Source organism: Cyanistes caeruleus, chromosome 14, assembly GCF_971803275.1.
Source record: "Cyanistes caeruleus chromosome 14, bCyaCae1.hap1.1, whole genome shotgun sequence".
In the NCBI taxonomy this organism is placed as follows: Eukaryota; Metazoa; Chordata; class Aves; order Passeriformes; family Paridae; genus Cyanistes; species Cyanistes caeruleus.
In genome coordinates this window covers 4,903,054-4,919,613 of record NC_141714.1, presented here as the reverse complement: position 1 = coordinate 4,919,613, position 16,560 = coordinate 4,903,054, and the positions used below count along the sequence as shown (strand labels likewise).

Sequence of the window (16,560 nt, the reverse complement as noted above, 5' to 3'; positions counted from 1 at the left end):
TTCTTTGAGCTGTCCTCACCTCGTGCTATTACTTCCCCTTCACAGCTCTGGTAAGAGCAGCAGTCAGAGGCATGACTTTGAAGGGGTGAGTTGTAGGAGCTGTGGCAGTACCATTGCTGCAGTGTGACTTGGTGTTGTCCATGGGCTAGAGCACACCATTCCTCCCACCGTGCATCTTGGGAAGGGCTCAGCTGTTACAAAAGCAGTCCTGGCTGCACTTGCCAGCACTTCTTTCTGCTACAGGCTTTGCAAGAAACTCAGTTACTGCTTTGGGCATGTGCCTGCATCCTCCCCTCGGTAATCCCCGGTACAGCCGGTGTCCCAACTCCCATGTGCAGGATATCCTGGAAGGTTCCTGTAGAGGTGAGCCAGTCTGTACTCTGGCAGTTCTTCCAGCCATAGAGCAATAGGGAGGAATATCCTGGCCCAAGCACATGAAGGATGTGGGGGCCAACAGGACAGAGACTGAAGTGTTAAAATTGCCAGACTTGTGGCATGCTGTTTGTGCCTGCCTGCAGTCTCTCCTGGCCTTGCCAGCAGCTCTACTTGTTTCTGGTCAGGACTGAGAGAGCATGGAGCCCTTCATCTTACTGGTATGGCTGGTATTTGTGAGCTGGAGTGTGTGGCAGCTGCCCCAGCCCCTGCAAGGCCAGCCCTTAGTGCAGGTGTAGAGATGAGGTAAAAGGGAGCCAGCCTCACATCACCTGGGACAGGCAGTCCCTCACCCCCAGCCAGAGCCATGCTGGCAGCAGGCTGGGAGCCAGCCCCAGGCTGCCCAGTGCTGCTGGCTTCAGGAGCAGTGAGCCCTGTGGGGAACTGGCTGCTGTGACCCATCCCAGCCCTGCAGGGGATACAGCTGCTGTTGCAGGGACAGCAGGGAGACTGGCAAACAGCTAGGCTGGTGTGGTTAACCCTGACAGTGAGCAGTACACCCAGCTGCCTGATCCCTGCCCAGCCCTCACTGTGGCTAAGTGATAGTATAGCAGTCAGTCCCAGCACTGTCTAGCCAAGCCCGGCGGCAGCTGTCCCAGCACTAGTCATCCTTGCACTGGTGTCACTTGTTCCAGCACCAGTACTGACTCAGCTGGTACTACCCAGCACCAGTTGTCCTGGCATTTTACTGCCCAGGCACTAGCTTGGCCCAGTACAAGCTGGCCTGGCCCCAGCAGAGGGAAGGCACCAGCAGCATGGATCAGGACTAAGTTGGTCTTGGTTCCTGGCCTTGCTCACTGAGTGCTTGGGAGCGTGAGAAAAATGCTTCTTCAGCTGCAGAAGCAGCACCCACACCTTGGCCACCAGTGACCAGATACCAGCCAGCTCCTTCCTCTGGCACACTCCACTCCTCCTTGCTGGAATGCCACAGCCCCTTCTTCCCTCTTTTCCTATCAAACATGCAAAGCTGCAGCAGTTGCTTATCTGAGCATGGCAAGAGGACATAGCTGAGCTGAACAGGATAGGTGTAGCCTCAGTGACCAGCTGCTGGCCATGAACCAGAGCTGTCAGTGCATGACCCCAGCATGGCTGAGCATGTTTGGTTTCCTGGCACTTGGGCCATCTCAGGGCTGTGGTCAGCCAGGCATTGCTGTCCTACCTTCACAGCAACCATGCAAATTTGGATCCCCTTCCCAACATTGGGCAGAAATAAAACACACATCCATGTCAAACATAATATATTTATAGCAAAAATAGGCTTTTTCTGTAGCTTCCATACACAAGGTTTTCTCCCCGTATATTTACGCAGTAAACAGGTCGACTGAAGCAGCGTGTGCTGGCTGACTCAACAGCTGCCCTTGCTTCAGGCTCCCACTTACAACGGGTGGCTTCATTCCCCTTTTGTGGCTGCTCCCTGGAGCCTGTGCTGGTGCCCTTGTACCTCTCCAGCTAGGGGTTGTGGCACAGGCAGGGAGCCCAGGGAGATGGGGGGATGGTGGTGTAGCCCCTCAGGCAGAAGACAAGGCTGGTGGACAAATGCCTCTGTTCAAATGCCTCTATTCAAATGGAGCAGTCCCAGGAGTGTCCCCCAACCCACATTCGAGGAGAAGCTTCCTGTAGCTTACCTATGCTGACCACAGGCTCCTCCACCATGCTGTTAAGCAAGTGATGGCACAGGACCTCAGCCCTCTCATGGTGGTAAGAAGGTACAAACCACATTAACTCAAACACATAAGCCTCCCTTGTTCCTCCTGCCTCTTTGCTGATGGGAAGCAGAGGACTTTCTGCCAAAATCCCCTGCAGAAACCTCCAGTGCCTGAACACTGTCAAAGACCTTCGCATCCTGGTGCTGGAGAAAGCAAAGCATGAACATGCTCTGCCAGCAAGAGCTTCACAGTTTGGAGTTTGCTGTGTCATCTCTTGTCCATCCCAGAAGGGTTTGGCACATAGACCTAAAGGACATAACACACAGGCAGCAAGTGCATCCCCTTGCTGTCCTGGGGAAGGGCCCTTGCTAGGAGCTGGAGCTTCTTGCTGCCTAACCCTGCAACTCAGAACATTGCAACACACCCACACACTGCCTGCACTGTTCCCAAGTGAGAGACACCACCCCAATGAGGAGAGGTGCCCAAGGGTGGCTTTGCAAGCAGAGCAGCTACTGCAGCACAGGGAAGGAAGCCAGTTCTCCCCCTGCCCTCCCTGTGCCACTGAGGTTCCCACAGCACCCAGGCAAGGAGCATCCCTCTAATCTGGCCCCAGTCCCCACCCACTTCCCTCTCCCCTGTTTTTGGCAGTCCTCCTCGGACATGTTCAAGTCTCCAGCATCTCAGCAGCACGGACTTGCCTCACAGTTTGGTAATTGCACATAACAGGGCCACTCAGTGACCCCCACAAGGCCGGGGGGGGGAACCAACAAAAAGGAACAATACAGTCAAGTAAACTAAATCAAGAAATCCCTCGCCGTCGGTCCCAGCATGACGGGTCCCGCACGAGTTCAGGGAGAGAGGAGGCTGCCCGGCCCCGCCGCAGCACAGCTCCCACCATCTAGGAGATCATGTACTGGGTGATGGCCTGCAACGCGTACAGCAGCTCTGCCTGCATCCGGGCTTCCAGGATGAGCAGGTTCACGTGGACCTGGGGGAACAGCAAGAGCGGCTCAGGCAGCCGAAGTGTGCTGTGCTCAGCGGTGCAAGCAACTGCCCACCTGGGGAAGTGAGTCTTTTGTCATCAAAATGCCACCAATTTGCCAGCTCAGGCAGCTCCCCATTTCCCCTCCTCCCAGTCCTGTAGGCTGTGGCTGCTTCCCAGAGCTGCGTGCCAGGGAGTCCCCTGCATACTTGGCACCGGCATTCCAGGCTGGCAGCAGCACAGTCCCTGACACCCACAGCAGCCACTGCTGTGAGTTACAGTGTGACAGAGGGATCGCCAGGAAGCACTCACCACTGGGATAATGACCTTGGAGATGCCTGTGCTGCTGCTGCCCCTGGTCTCATAACAGTGGGCAGCCCCATCCCACACTAAGCCCAACTCCTTACAAACAGCCAGTCTCCATTCCCTCTCACCTGCCTCAGGCTGGTTTGGTGGCTCAAAGATCTCCCACACATCCCCCAAAGCACCCCAGCTTGCAGCCTCTGCCCACTCCCAGCCCCACCACAGCCAGAGCCAGGGGCCAGCTATCCCACCTTTTCACTGTGCTTGAACTGCTTCCAGAACCTGTCAAACATTTCTGAGTTTGTCTTCTCTGGGTAGCAGGTGACAGTTTTAATGTAAACTTTGAGCATTCGCTCCAGGAGCTGATTCACTTCTGCATAGTCATAATCATCGTACCTGTGGGGAGCACAGGGGCAAGTCATGGCCAGCACCTTGCCTGTGGTCTGCCTGAGGCATGGCACAGCCATAGGGCAGGGGGGTACATGCCAACAGCCACCAAGCACTGAAACCCTGTCCCCAAAGCCCCCTGCCCTGGCCAGAGCAGTTTAGTATCTCTTCCCTGCCTGTCTCAGCATCCAGGCAGGTGATTCACCTCTGTCGCTTCTCCATGCTCATCTGCATGACAGACTGAGTGTCCTACCCTCCTCCTGCCTGGGTCAGCTCAGTTTTCTCCCCTGGACTGTGAAGTTGGTTTCCCTACCTAATGCCAAACATGCAGTGGATGTAGTTCCAGATGCCACGCTTGAAAACAGAGGGTTCACAGCCCTGCCGCTTGGCCATGGCACTGCTTTGCAGACCATCCACCATCCTAAACTTCTCATCCAGGAGATGCCCAATGTCAGAGTAGAGCCGGTTGACCAGTGAGAAGCCATGGTCTTCCCAGGAGTAATCCTGTTGAGCACAGCAAGAGGATTTTGCAATTGCAAAAAGGAGCTTGGAGCATATTCCCAAGGAAGAAGGGCTGGAGCCCTCGGGAAGCAGAAGGATTCAGTGAACATGCTCTGGAGGTGGCTCTGCCCAAAACACAACATCCCTTCCCAAGCAGCTTTTGAATGATTTTGACCCTTACCTCCATGAGAGCCATGTGAAAAAAAATCACCAACCCTTGGGGACAGAAGTCACCTCCCTCTTCCGAACCCAGGGGAGGGGAGGGGAGGGGAGGGGAGGGGAGGGGAGGGGAGGGGAGGGGAGGGGAGGGGAGGGGAGGGGAGGGGAGGGGAGCTTGGGCTGCTGCCCACCAAGAGATCAAGAGAGCAGGACTCTTACCTGGACTCTGAATACCTGCGTCTGATCCTCGTCGCGCCGGGCAAAGTCCTGGTATCCAAAGTCAGGGTCCTGCATATAGCAGGCAAGGTTGGTGGCACTGGTGACTTCCCCATCAGTATCTGCAAGAGGGGAGAGCCCTGCACATGGGTCAGAGCAGTGCTCAGCTGCCCTGTTCCCAGCCACATCAGGCACTGAAAGCCAGCCCTTCCTCTGCCCCACGTGCATCCCACAAGCCCCTCTGAACCACACATCATGGAAAACATGCATGGAGGAGGAGCAAACAGATGTGCCATATGAACTCCCACCCTGTACACCCACCTCTGGTCCCTGCCCCTCACCTTCCTCTCGGTCCTGCTGCAGCAGCCTCATCTCGTCCCTGCCCTCAGTCTCCACATGGATCCGCTGCATGCGTTCCCGGAGGGAATCCAGCTCCATGCAGGAGTCCAGGGACTGCACAGACACAGACTTGGGGGTAAGGGCAGTGGTCCCAGCAGCATCCCCCCATCCCCTGCAGACCCATCCTCAGGAGCTCACCCGCTTGCGGTTGATACGCAGCAGCTCCTGGCTGTAGCTGTTGCCGGCAGTGGCCTCGCAGAAGCACTGGTTCCCGAGTGACAATGGCTTCAGCAAGCCTCGGCCCCCCAGCCCCTCGTCCTGCTCACAGCCACAGCCGAAGACAAAGCTGGCAAGTGCGTGGCAGTGTGCCAGGAGGACGACGGCGTGCACCAGCTCTGCCAGTGACCAGCTCCACTCACTGATCTTCAGCAGCTTCTGCAGAACATGGACAGAGCAGCAATGTGACACAGGCAAGTGGGCAGGGTGCTGACAGCTGCTGTGGACATTGCTGTCCCCGCTGCCATCCTGGAGCCTGGCTCATAGCCCTTCCCAGTACCTCAATGTGCTCCTTGGTGATGAGCCATGGCCGGTGTGCCAGGATCTTGTTGATCTCATTGAGGTTGCGGAGTTTGGGGGGGATGAATTCGAGGCCGCGCAGCCACTGGGGATCACCCCCTGCCCGCAGGAACTGCAGCACATGCAGGTTCACCAGGTACCGGCACTGGTGCCGGGCTGCTGCCTGCAAGAGCGGCACATTGGCATCCGTGCACAGCCCCCAGCAGGACAGGCATCCCACACCCACCTCTTGCTCAGCCTCCAGGACACCGTGATTCTGGCCCCAGAGGAGAAGTCCAGGGAAAAGGGTGTCTGCTGGAGGCTGAGGAGAGCCTCACAGGGCTGAGCCGAGCCCCCCCACCGTCCCCTCTGGCAGATCCCAGCAGGCTCACCATGATGGCGATGTAGTGCCGGCAGTCAAAGGGCAGGGGGCCATCCATGTGCATCAGGTAGTGCTGTGTCTTGAGGAAGCTGTCAAGGTACTGTGGGTGGTAGCCCATCTGCTGGGTCACCGCCTCCAGCCGCCCTCGGCTTGCCAGCACCTTCACAAAGAGGAACTGGGGGCACTCGGGGTCGCTGCTGGACATCTTCACTACCTGCAGGAAACACACTCCACTTAGCTCTTCCCAGAGCAGCCCCTGCTGCAGCAGCATGCCCCACCCAAGCCCAGGCTCTGCAAGGGGCAGAGATCCCTCTCCCAGCTTAGTGTTGCCAGAGGGACACTCATGGCTATCAGGCAGAGCATTGCTCAGTGACACAGGTAGTGGGAAGACAGGTAGCAAGATACACTGTCAGGTTGGTCACTGTCTGAGACAAAGCTCTGTGTGGAGTGGAAGCAAAGGGCAAGCCAGGAATGATGTTTCTTGTAGTGGTGCAAGGCCAGATCAGGAGAAACATGACACAAAATACATTCCAGAATGGAGCAGCCCATCTGCCTTACCACCAGCATGGAGCTGTCCTGCCCAGTACCAAGATGAGAGAGAGCTGTGGAAAGAGCAGAGGGGCTCCCAGGCTCCTGCCCCGGCAAGCCAAAAGGCAAACCATATCCTGGTACCTTTCATGTGAACAGGAGCACACAGAAGAGCTCTTTACATGTTGCCCAGGCAGACAGCATGGGAGTGGGTCCTGCAGCACAGAGCACAGCTGTTATTGGATGTGCCCACCAGAGAAAACACAGATGGGCAACTCGGCAAGGGGGGCCCAGACACCCCCAGCAATGCCCATGCCAGCCTTGCACCAGGTCCACAGTCCAGCACAGCCTCTCCTGAGAGGGTGGTCGGAACAGAGGGCAGGGATGTTGGAAAGATGCCCAGGCAGCTGCCATGCTCCAACGGCTGTGTTGCCACAATTCCCACCCGACAGCATGGTCTGCACCTGCAGCCTGCCCACCCCAAGGTACGGGTACAGCAGGTGCTAACCCTTATCACACAGAAAGTCACAGCTCCTGCTTGCATGTGGGAGCCCAGGCAGCACCCTTGGATGTAAAGGATGCATCTCTTCTCCCAGGCTTGAACTGAAATCTCTCCTGGGGAATTCTGGCCATGCTGACACCACTGTCCGTTCCTTCCACCTGTCTCTCCAGTGCAATCACGCAAAGGCTGGTGACTGGAGCATGGCAACAATGGTGGCATAGGACAAAACCAGGAGCATTTCTGCAAACCACCAAAGCTACAGGGTGCATGGCAGAGCACCCAGGGGTGAGGGGCAGACAGAGCAGGGGTGAGCTGTGTGGCAGCACAGAGCAGTTGCACCCACACAGGCAGTGCAGGAAGCTGCTCAGGCTATTTTCCACCATCCTGCACTTCTGGTGAAAACACCATCGCTCATGTGTCAAGAGATTTACTTGATGACATTTGAAGTGTCCTCTTCACTTCCTCTGGTAAAAGGGGTCCACAAAACCCCAAAACTCAAATTAAAATGGAAAGAGATGAAAAGCACCAGTTTCTCTGATTGACAGGAGAAGATGAAAGCCAGAAGTGAACTGCAAAAGCCCCCTACAAAATCACTCTGCCTGGGGAAATGAGATGCCATGAGGACACCCAAGGGGCTACAGCCACTGGTATTCTCCTCCTGGAGGGCTGAGGTGGAGCCAGGGGTCTTTTCACTTCTCCTGGGGAAAAGTGGTCCCCAGTGAAGAGCTGTGCAAGCAGCCCATGGCTTGGCCTCTGGTGTTGCCAGCTCTCCTCACTCTGCTTGTCCAGGTGATGGTGGAGCAAACAACCAGGCAGATATTGGAAGGACATGATGAAGGAAGGAGGGGATGAAGGTGCAGAACATCCACCTCCTTGGCTCTCAGCCTCTGGCCAGGCTAAACTGCCCACTCCCAAAGGCACCAGCTCAGCCCAGGCTGTCTCCTACTGGCACCACCTGCCACATTCCCTCAGTTCTGCCTCCCCAGCTTCTTACATTGGCCCCAGTGCCACCTTCCTCATCCTCCTCGGCCACAGCCCTCCTCCTCCTCCCCTGCATCCACTCGCATTCCCGGACGGTAGGAGCATCGCCTCCCTTCCCAGTAGAATCTTCGAGTGTCCTAGCGCCCTGAACTCCAACAGGCTCCTCAACTGCGTACCCACCGCCAACCTCGTCCCCTCGGCGCCCGGTGGAGCCGCGGGGGTAACGGTGCCCCGGCGCTCCCGGCCTGCAGCCGTGAACACGTAAAGGAGGCAGGAGGATGAAGGAGCCCGGAAAGCACCGGGATGTACGGGAGAGGGGCCGGCGGACCCCGCCGCGCTCCCCGCCTGGCCGGGGCTTATCCCTTCGCCCAGCGAGACCGCGGCTCTGTCGGTACCGACGGCTCCTCCGGTAACGTTTTCTGGAGACGGTGCCGCGACGGCATGTCTCGCCCGGCCTTTATGCCTGGGTGTTCAAGAGGACGGGAAAAGCACGAGTGCCCGCGGAAGGGGTCCCTACAGCAGTGCCGGCGGCCGGTACCCGGGGCCGGTACCCGGGGCTCCATTGTGCGGGCGGCGGCGGCGGCAGCGCCCCCGGTGAGCGGCGCAGGCAGTGCAGGCGGAGAGAGAAAAACAAGTTTGATTGGCAGTGATGGAGCCACGGCGCCTCCCGCATCCCGCACAAAGGGGACGGGGACGGCACCGCCGCACCGGGACCGGCACCGGGAGCAGAATCAGGACCAAGACCAAGACCAAGCCGCAGGGGGGGGCACCGTGAGAGCGCAGCCTCGCCGGCCCCGGGCACCGCCAGCGGGCAGCGGGAATGTCCCGGCCTGCTGGTGCCGCAGCCGTGCCGGCCCGGTGGCGGCGAGCAAGGAGAAGCCCGGTGCTCCTGTACGGGCTCCGGTGGTGGCGGCGGGGCGGGTCCTACCTGCCCCGGCAGCCGCTGGCATCGGCTTCCTCGGGGGTGCTCCACGCTCTGGGGACACAAGATCATGGTGAGCCCGTGCCTTGCCGTGCCGAGCCGAGCCGAGCCGAGCCGAGCCGAGCCGAGCGCAGTCCCGGTGCCCGGTGCCGGTGCCCCCGCCCGGTGCAGCCACCGGCAGCGCAGAGCCGGCACCGCGGCAGGCACGGGGGGCGGGCCCGCCTGCGCCAATCGCCGCCGCCAGGGGGCGGCCGCCGCCGCACCACGTGGGCAGGGCTGGAAAGTTACCGGTGCCCGGCGCGCAGGCCCCGCCCCCGCCCGGGGTGGGCGGGGCCTGGGGTGCCCCGCCGCTAGGGGGCGCTGCTGCCTGTCCTGGGCACCGCGGGACGCGGGGGGGAACAAGGCCGTGGTCCCCCATCCTGGGCCCGGCTGTGCCAGGGCTCGGCTGTGCCGGGGTCCTGATGTGCCAGGGTCCCAACTGTTCTGGGGTGCCACTGTGCCAGGGCCCGGCTGTGCTGGGGTACCGCTGTGCCGGGGTCCTGATGTGCCAAGGCCTGGCTGTCTCAGGGTCCAGCTGAGGGTTCCACTCTCTTCTCTTAAGCAAGCAGTGATAGGATGGGAGGGTGTGGTCTTATGTCCCTCTGCCAGGAGAGGCTGAGGTTGGACATCAGGAAGAATTTCTTCCCAGAAAGGGTGAACAGACATTGGATTAGATTGCCCAGGTAGGTGGTGGAGTCATTGTCCCTGGAGATGTTTCAAGAAAGACGAGGTGGCACGTAGTGCTGTGATCTGGTTGACATGGTGATGTTTGGACACAGGTTGGACTCAATAATCTCCAACGTCTTCTCCAACATAATTGAATCTGGGATTCTGTAAGAGCAGCGGCAGGGGCCTGCAGTCAGTGTTGGCCAGAAAGGTCTGGTCATCTGCAGGGACAGCAGCAGTGGCTGGGGGCTGCAGGTGGCCCCAGAAGTGGTTGGAGAGCCCAGAGTGGAGCCCATTGCCCGGTAAGGTCATAGCACATTGTCTGAATGTGCAGGGAGCCCTGTGAGATGGCCAGGACGGGATTCATCCATGTGCTTGATGTTGATTGATGAACATGCTGCCACTGTGAGCCTGGGACAGCAGGGCTGAGACAGTACGACTGTCCCCTGCCTTACTGTGCGTGAGAGGTCAGAGGTGTTCAGGATTTGGGGTTCCGCTGGTGCTTTCCCCAGACCCTGCAGGATGAGCCTGGGCAAACCCCTGGTGGGCAGAGCTTTACTGTCACTGGAAACTGGGGACACAGGCGAAGGAGAAGCAAGGCCTTGGGGGAACTGCCAGGATAACACAGTGGCTTGCTGTCTGAGCCAGCACAGGCAGGACACAGGAACAACCACAAAACCACGGATGAAAGGCAAAGAGGAAATTTATTTTCATTACTTCACTGACTGGAGGATCTCCCAGGCAGCACCCAGGCAGAGGAACATAAGTAGGGATGCAGGCACTGTGGATCTTAGTCCACCCTAAAGGATCACTGAACCTGCTGTTTCTGCCTGTTTATCAAGGATTTGTGCAGTTGTGGTTTACCACTGTGATTTGATCTTTCCCACAGCAGGCCAGGAATCTCAAGCATGTTAAATAAGGTGCCACTAAGTCTATCACAGGCCTGTGTTATCTAAACACAGAAGTTCTTCTTACTGAACACACAGAGCTAAACAACGATGAGTCTGGTACATGTGTTTTTGTAGATCAGCTGCAAGGCACTCAAGCACGTTTACAATCTTTCTTGACTATCTTCCCTTATTTTTCCACACTTGGACCCCCTGAGACTCCTCATCCTGTGTGTCCCCATCAGTTGGCCAGTGGCCCCTGTCTGCTCAGCTGCAGCTGCCCACTCACCAGGACACATCCCTGGGTGTGCTTGTGGGCACCCTGGAGCAGGTAGGAGGACTTGGCAGGAAGCAAGACCAGGGACCCAGGGCATTTGGCAAAAGCATGGCAGGAGCAGGGCCTGAGAAGCAGTAAGGTTTGGGAAGCAAAGCTGTGGAGAATGGGGGATGCAAGGGTGCAGGAGTGTGTCACACTCTCCCGTAGCTGTTCTGATAGGGGCTGTGCTCACTGGGGGTGGCTGGGGGCCCAGGCATTGGAGGTGGTGCATGATTGCTGCTGTCCCAGAGGTTCTCATGGCTTTCCTTGGGTGGCAGCTCAGTCACATAGCAGATGTTCTCACTGTAGTTGGTCTTGAAACTCTCCATGACATCTTTGGGGACTCCAGCCCATTCCTCCAGGGAGCAGAGCAGGGTGAGAGGAGCTTCCACCCAGCCCAGCCCCAACCCCACACAGAAAGGGCGGGCCCAGGGCAGGGCTGCCTGTACTGTCTTACCTGGAAATTGCCGTTGTGGGTGATGAACAGCTCATCAAAATTCTTGCTGGGGTTGGGAATTCGGGGCATCAGGATGACCCATACCCTGTGCAGGAGAGGTGTGTTAGAGGGGAAAAGCCCCAGTGCTGCTGCCCCAAATCAGCTCCCCACACTCACCTTTCTGTGCGCACCAGCAGGATGACAAAGACCAGCAGGAGCAGACAGGAGGCAATGGGGACCAAGACTGTACGGATTCCAAACCAGTGCAGCTGTTCCTCCACCGTGCCTGGAAAGAGTGGGGCTGAAACTGACCCCCGGACAGCACCCCACTGTGGCAGTGGGTTGGGCCTGCAGGTGGCCATGACTGGGAACAGAGGATGGAGAAGAGGCCTGTCCCCAGGCCCTGCCATCCTATCACTGTAACTAGCTGGTGACCCTGTCCTGGCCCAGCCACGCCCTCCAGTGCTAAGAAGACCCTGGCAAAAGTCAGCAGGTCCCACTGGTAGGGTGTGTTTTGCTTCCAGAAGTACAAAGGATGCTGCTGCTGACACCCCACATACCCAGATGGGTCTTGCCCCTACAGCTGCTGCCTCAGGCCATTCTCTACTTGCTTGGCCATTTCTCACCTGCGAGCCCTGCCATGCTCCAGTCTATCCTATCCCACTGCAGCCCTCAGAGCATACCCTTGCTGGTGGAGTTGCTTCCCCAGATGACAGGAACGCTCCACTCGCTCCAGAACTGGGTGCTTCCACAGTATTTGTTGATCTTGCTGCGCACGTAGAAGGTGTAAGACTTCTCATAGTCCACGCTGGGTAAGGAGAAGACATCTCCATTCACCAAGAGCTCCTGCAGAGACATGAGCCCTGTGCTGCTGGCTGGGACCACCCTGGCAGCTGATGCACAGCTCACCCCCAGGCACAGCCACAAGGGTGCTGTGGCCAGAGCTCTCACCGTCCAGCTGGTGTCCTTGTTGCTCTTGTACTTGACAGCATGCTCCAGGCACTTGCCTTTGGGGTATGGGGAGTCCCAGGTGAGCTGCAGCTGATTGTTGCTCATGTTGTGGATGGTCAGGTTGACTGGCGCCGCTGGTTTCACTGCAAGATACAGGTAATGCCTAGTGAGGGCTGGCCCCATACCCCAGTGGCCCTGCTGCCAGCTGGGAACTCACTGGGGAGCTCTGAGAACCCACAGCCCTGCAGAGGAGAGGGGGGTCCCCCCCACCCCTCTGTACCCAAGTCCTGCAGCAACATGCGCTTGCTGGGGATCTCCAGGGTTTTGCCGCCAATGCTGGCATTGATGAGAACATGGAAAGGCTGGAACTGGATGAGCTCATTCTGCTTGAAGTGGCAGCCGACCCTGACACCCTGGTCCTGCAGGTAGTGCTTGCACTCCACCTCCTTGTCAGATGTATTCTTGTACCTGTGCCACAGTGGGTTACCAGGACTCCCCAAGGCCTCACATGCCTCAGCTCCCCAGCACATCCCATCCTGCTTGCCCTGGACACAGAGCCTGCCCCACCCTGGGCCTGGGGAGGAGAAGCAGCCTGATGCCAGGATGCAAGCCTCCCTGCTGCCAGGGACCCACTGCTGGACACTCTGCTGTAGGACTGGCCAGGGCACCTACCAGTAGAAGAGGGAGTAGTTGACTGTGGGCATCTCTCTGCTCCCCCACATGCAGGTCATGTACTCCTCGTTGAAGAGGACACAGTCCACCCCTGCAAGCAACAGACATTGCTGGGCATGGCAGTGGTGGGTGGCTGAGCCAGGCCCCAGGGGTGTACCGGAGAGACATGGCACATGCTAGATCCCTGAATCCTGGATATCCCTATGAGCATCCCTCCATGAGAACCAAACAAACTCATCAGCCAGCACTGCAGGGGCCCTAGAAAGCCAGAGTCCACCTGGGTTGTAATGTAACACAATGGCGCAAACAGGCTGTTTCTACACATGGAGATGGAGGGCACCTTCCTGGCAGCCTGGGAGGCCCAGAGATACAGAGGAGCTTTTTCCACAGAAATCTGTTGTTTTATTGACAGCCAGATAAGGAGTGGATTTTTCTTTCAGAAAACAGTGGTTGGAATGAGAGTGCCAGATGGAAAGAAAAGCCTCTATGTCCTGTCCCCTTCCTCTGCGCAGCACTACGGAGGTGACCAGGAAGGAAAGGGCAGCTGGTGCAGATCCACTGACCATCCTGACCAGCACCCACACGTAGCAGAGACCAATAGGATCTGCCAGTAGAGTGGTGAGGCAGGAGCACTGCAGGACTAGTAGCCAGGGGCTGGCGGGGTCAGACATGCTCCAGCACTGCAGTGGGTGTGAGGACACTCCCCAGCAGGGCTCCCTAGTACAGCCTGACCCTCCTGGCAGCCCAGTTGCAAGAGAACATATATGTGCCGCAGGTCTTGGGGAGCATCAGGGGTCGCAGGGTCCCTGGTGTGTGCCACAACAGCGTGCCAGCCCACACAGCCCCACATCCTGTCCTCGCCCGCCATCACTGGGGAGCTCCATTCCCCAGCGCCACCCACAAAAGGGGCCTATGGCCTTCCCATGTGCCCCCTTACCTGGGTGGCTGTGGACAGCAGCAGGGTAGGGACCCGGCCCACAGAGGAGGAGGAGGAGAAGGACAGGAACGAGGAAGGTGCCAGGAGCCGCCATGGGGGCTGCTGACATGGGACGCGTGCGAACAGCCTCACCCAGGACTGCCGGCTTCCGCACCACACTGCTTCCTGCCCCACGCACCGCCTGCACCGGGGGCCCCCTACGTGCTGCCCCATGGGCCACCTTATGGGGGCCATGGCTCACTCCAGTGGGGCCCCACAGCTCATCCCAGTGGGACTCCATGGCTCATCCCACTGGGATACCACAGCTAACCCACTGGCACACCACGGCTCGTCCCACTGGGACTGTCACCCTTCCTCCTCAGTTATGCCTCACAATTTCTTGGGCCTCCCAGTTCACCCTGCCGTGTTCCCATGGCTCACGCTGCCGTGGTGCAGGGATCATCGCCGCTGGTTTGCCCCAGGAGCATGGCTGGGATGGGGATCCCAACGCCCAGCCCGCCTGGATCCCTGGGAGCGTCATTGGGAGGCACTGTGGCAGTCAGAGGGGGAGGTTGCAGGGAGAGAATCACAGCGGGGCTCTGTGTGTGTGACAGTACGGCCGGTGTCCGCGGAGGCTGTTGCCGGTGCGGTGATGGCCGCACCGGGGGTACTGGTGGCCGGGGTCCCGGGAGTGCCCCGGTGTCAGGGCCGGGGGGCAGCCGGGGCTGGGGGGGAGTGGGGGTGCCGGGTGTGTCACGTGATGTCCCTCGGGCTGCCCCGTCCCTCTTCGACAGTTTCCGGCTTCGCTCGACCCGGGCTCGGGCCCTCGCGGTACTGCTCGGGACTCTCCTGCAGCGCTCCGCTCTTTTTGTCCTCGCTCGTCCCTGCTTCGGAGACGTTCGGATCTCTCCGTATTCTCTCGGATCTCTCCGGCTACGTTCGGTGCTCTTCGTCTTTCCTCGGTCCAGTCACATCAGTACTCGGGTCTCTCCGTCAATTTTCGTCACTCTTCGGCAACACTCGGGCTTCTCCGGCAACGCTCGGAACTCTCCGTGCTCCTCCGTAGCTTCTTCGGCGGCGCCCACCTGCCCCGGCGCAGCGCGCAGGCGCGGGCGGCCCCGGCGGCCCTTGTTGTGGCCCGGCCGCCCCCGCCCGGCCGGCCCGCCATGGCGGCCTTCGGCGTCCTCAGCTACGAGCACCGCCCGCTCAAGCGCCCCCGCCTCGGGCCGCCCGACGTGTACCCGCAGGACCCCAAGCAGAAGGAGGTGCGGGAGTCGAGTGTGTTGGGGGAACCCGGGGTGCTGGACCGCTATGCCGGGGCCGGACCTGAGGAAGCGCCGGGTTAGCGGCGCGAGGGCCGGCAGCTGGGCGAGGGGGCCCCGTCCCACCGGGTCCCCTGGGGTTGGGGGATGCTGGCCGGGCCGGGGGAGCCGCGGTCCCCGTGTCCCAGCGCTGCCCTGGGCGGTGCCTGGTGGCGAGGGCTGGGGGAGGTCGGGGGAGCAGCCGGGCCTCGCCTCGTTCAGACCCCGCGGTGGGGACAGAGGCTGCGGCGGTGGGCGCGGAGGGGCCGTGCCGGGCCCTGCTGACCGTCCTTCCCCCGCAGGATGAGCTGACTGCGCTGAATGTCAAGCAAGGCTTCAATAACCAGCCGGCGGTCTCTGGAGACGAGCATGGTAGTGCCAAAAATGTCAATTTCAACCCGGCGAAGGTGAGAGATAATCCCGACGGTCGAGGGGCGGGTTTGGCAGGGCAGGCTGCTGGATCCTAGACAGTCCTGGGTCTCGTTCCTTCCTTGTGTCGAGAACTAGGAGATCTTTCCCTTTTCTATGGGTGTTTTTAACACTTGACTCTCCGTTTCTGTAGAATGCAAGTTCTGCATTCGTTTAGAACTGTGTTTCACCTCTGAGAGTGGCTTCTTGTCTGGCTCAGTGCATCTTAGGGGCAGGTCTGTGTCTGCAGTCTTCGTTAAGCCAACATCTAGGACTCCTTAAATTCTGCAACTAAAGCACAAGGCTGTGATAGTAGGAGAGGGAAGCTTCTTACTGGTTTGCTTACATGATGGCCACGGTAAAAGGAAAGTACAATTTCTTGAAACATCTGGAAGTTTAAAAATGGGAGTTATATAATAGGCTTCAACTCCATTTTTTCAGTCTCTGAAATCAAGATGTTGACTTCCTGACAAAACTACTGGTAATGACCTGGGTTGGAAGGCAATCAATAAGTGCAGGATATTTGTTTTCCTTGGCTAAGTTCTGTCTGAGAAGCCTTCAGTCTGGTTTGACAAGTATTTTTAAAGGGTTGTGTCCGTCTCAACTTGAGTCCCTGCTTGATTATTGTATGAGTTGTCTAGACGAATTCATCTCTGTGAGTATAGTAAAAAAGTTATTGGCAGTTATTTTGTGTTTCAAAAGTTGGTACTGGTGAGACTTCTGGTAGGAATGATAAATGATATTTTAAGCACACTGATCAGGTCTTTGACCTCTGAAATATAATTAATCCTTTTTTTTTTTTTCTTCTCCAGATTAGCTCAAATTTTAGCAGTATTATTGCAGAAAAGCTGCGGTGCAACACCCTGCCTGACACAGGGAGACGGAAACCCCAGGTCAATCAGAAGGATAACTTTTGGCTGGTGACAGCACGTTCTCAGAGTGCCATAAACAACTGGTTCACAGATCTGGCTGGAACTAAGCCCCTCACTCATCTTGCTAAGAAGGTATGTTACAGGAGAGGCAGCCTGGCAGGGCAGAGAATTTAATCTGTACTTGTTTCTAGAGGTTTTCTGAAGGTCTTTACTGTTTGGAGAAGTTACTTGTCTATACATCTTGTGAAGCTTTCAGCTTAA

The 16,560-nt window shown here is 58.2% G+C and overlaps 3 protein-coding genes across 12 annotated transcripts in view; 1 reads left to right on the top strand and 2 right to left on the bottom strand.

Annotated features, from left to right (window-relative positions):
• Nucleotides 1–1,653: 1,653 nt before the first annotated feature.
• Nucleotides 1,654–9,107, bottom strand: LOC111929370 (sestrin-3-like). 8 transcript variants are annotated; one of them, XM_086851163.1, is made up of 9 exons: nt 8,842–9,107; nt 5,913–6,116; nt 5,522–5,704; nt 5,164–5,400; nt 4,968–5,079; nt 4,630–4,766; nt 4,064–4,254; nt 3,615–3,759; nt 1,654–3,066 (listed from the first exon to the last, which is right to left on the bottom strand). In XM_086851163.1, the coding sequence occupies exons 1-9, from the start codon at nt 8,905–8,907 to the stop codon at nt 2,977–2,979; spliced, it is 1,365 nt and encodes a 454-aa protein (XP_086707289.1). In that variant the 5' UTR covers nt 8,908–9,107; the 3' UTR covers nt 1,654–2,976. The 8 variants fall into 8 exon arrangements, with proteins under 8 accessions (XP_086707289.1, XP_086707290.1, XP_086707291.1 ...); XM_086851164.1 differs by having other exon boundaries at nt 4,630–4,748; nt 8,842–9,095; XM_086851165.1 differs by having other exon boundaries at nt 8,094–8,983.
• A 1,118-nt stretch (nt 9,108–10,225) lies between these two features.
• Nucleotides 10,226–14,260, bottom strand: IL2RG (interleukin 2 receptor subunit gamma). 2 transcript variants are annotated; one of them, XM_023926931.2, is made up of 8 exons: nt 13,740–14,260; nt 12,803–12,893; nt 12,411–12,598; nt 12,131–12,273; nt 11,863–12,025; nt 11,357–11,465; nt 11,201–11,285; nt 10,226–11,099 (listed from the first exon to the last, which is right to left on the bottom strand). In XM_023926931.2, the coding sequence occupies exons 1-8, from the start codon at nt 14,017–14,019 to the stop codon at nt 10,896–10,898; spliced, it is 1,263 nt and encodes a 420-aa protein (XP_023782699.2). In that variant the 5' UTR covers nt 14,020–14,260; the 3' UTR covers nt 10,226–10,895. The 2 variants fall into 2 exon arrangements, with proteins under 2 accessions (XP_023782699.2, XP_023782700.2); XM_023926932.2 differs by having other exon boundaries at nt 14,160–14,259.
• Nucleotides 14,261–14,600: 340 nt separating this feature from the next.
• The window catches only part of MED12 (mediator complex subunit 12), a 36,410-nt gene continuing 34,450 nt past the window's right edge, over nt 14,601–16,560 (top strand). For both annotated transcript variants that reach the window (XM_086851143.1, XM_086851142.1), the window contains exons 1-3: nt 14,601–14,983; nt 15,322–15,426; nt 16,240–16,431. In XM_086851143.1, the coding sequence (XP_086707269.1) occupies nt 14,885–14,983; nt 15,322–15,426; nt 16,240–16,431 (396 nt within the window). In that variant the 5' untranslated portion in view covers nt 14,601–14,884. The remainder of the gene's footprint in view (nt 14,984–15,321; nt 15,427–16,239; nt 16,432–16,560) is intronic.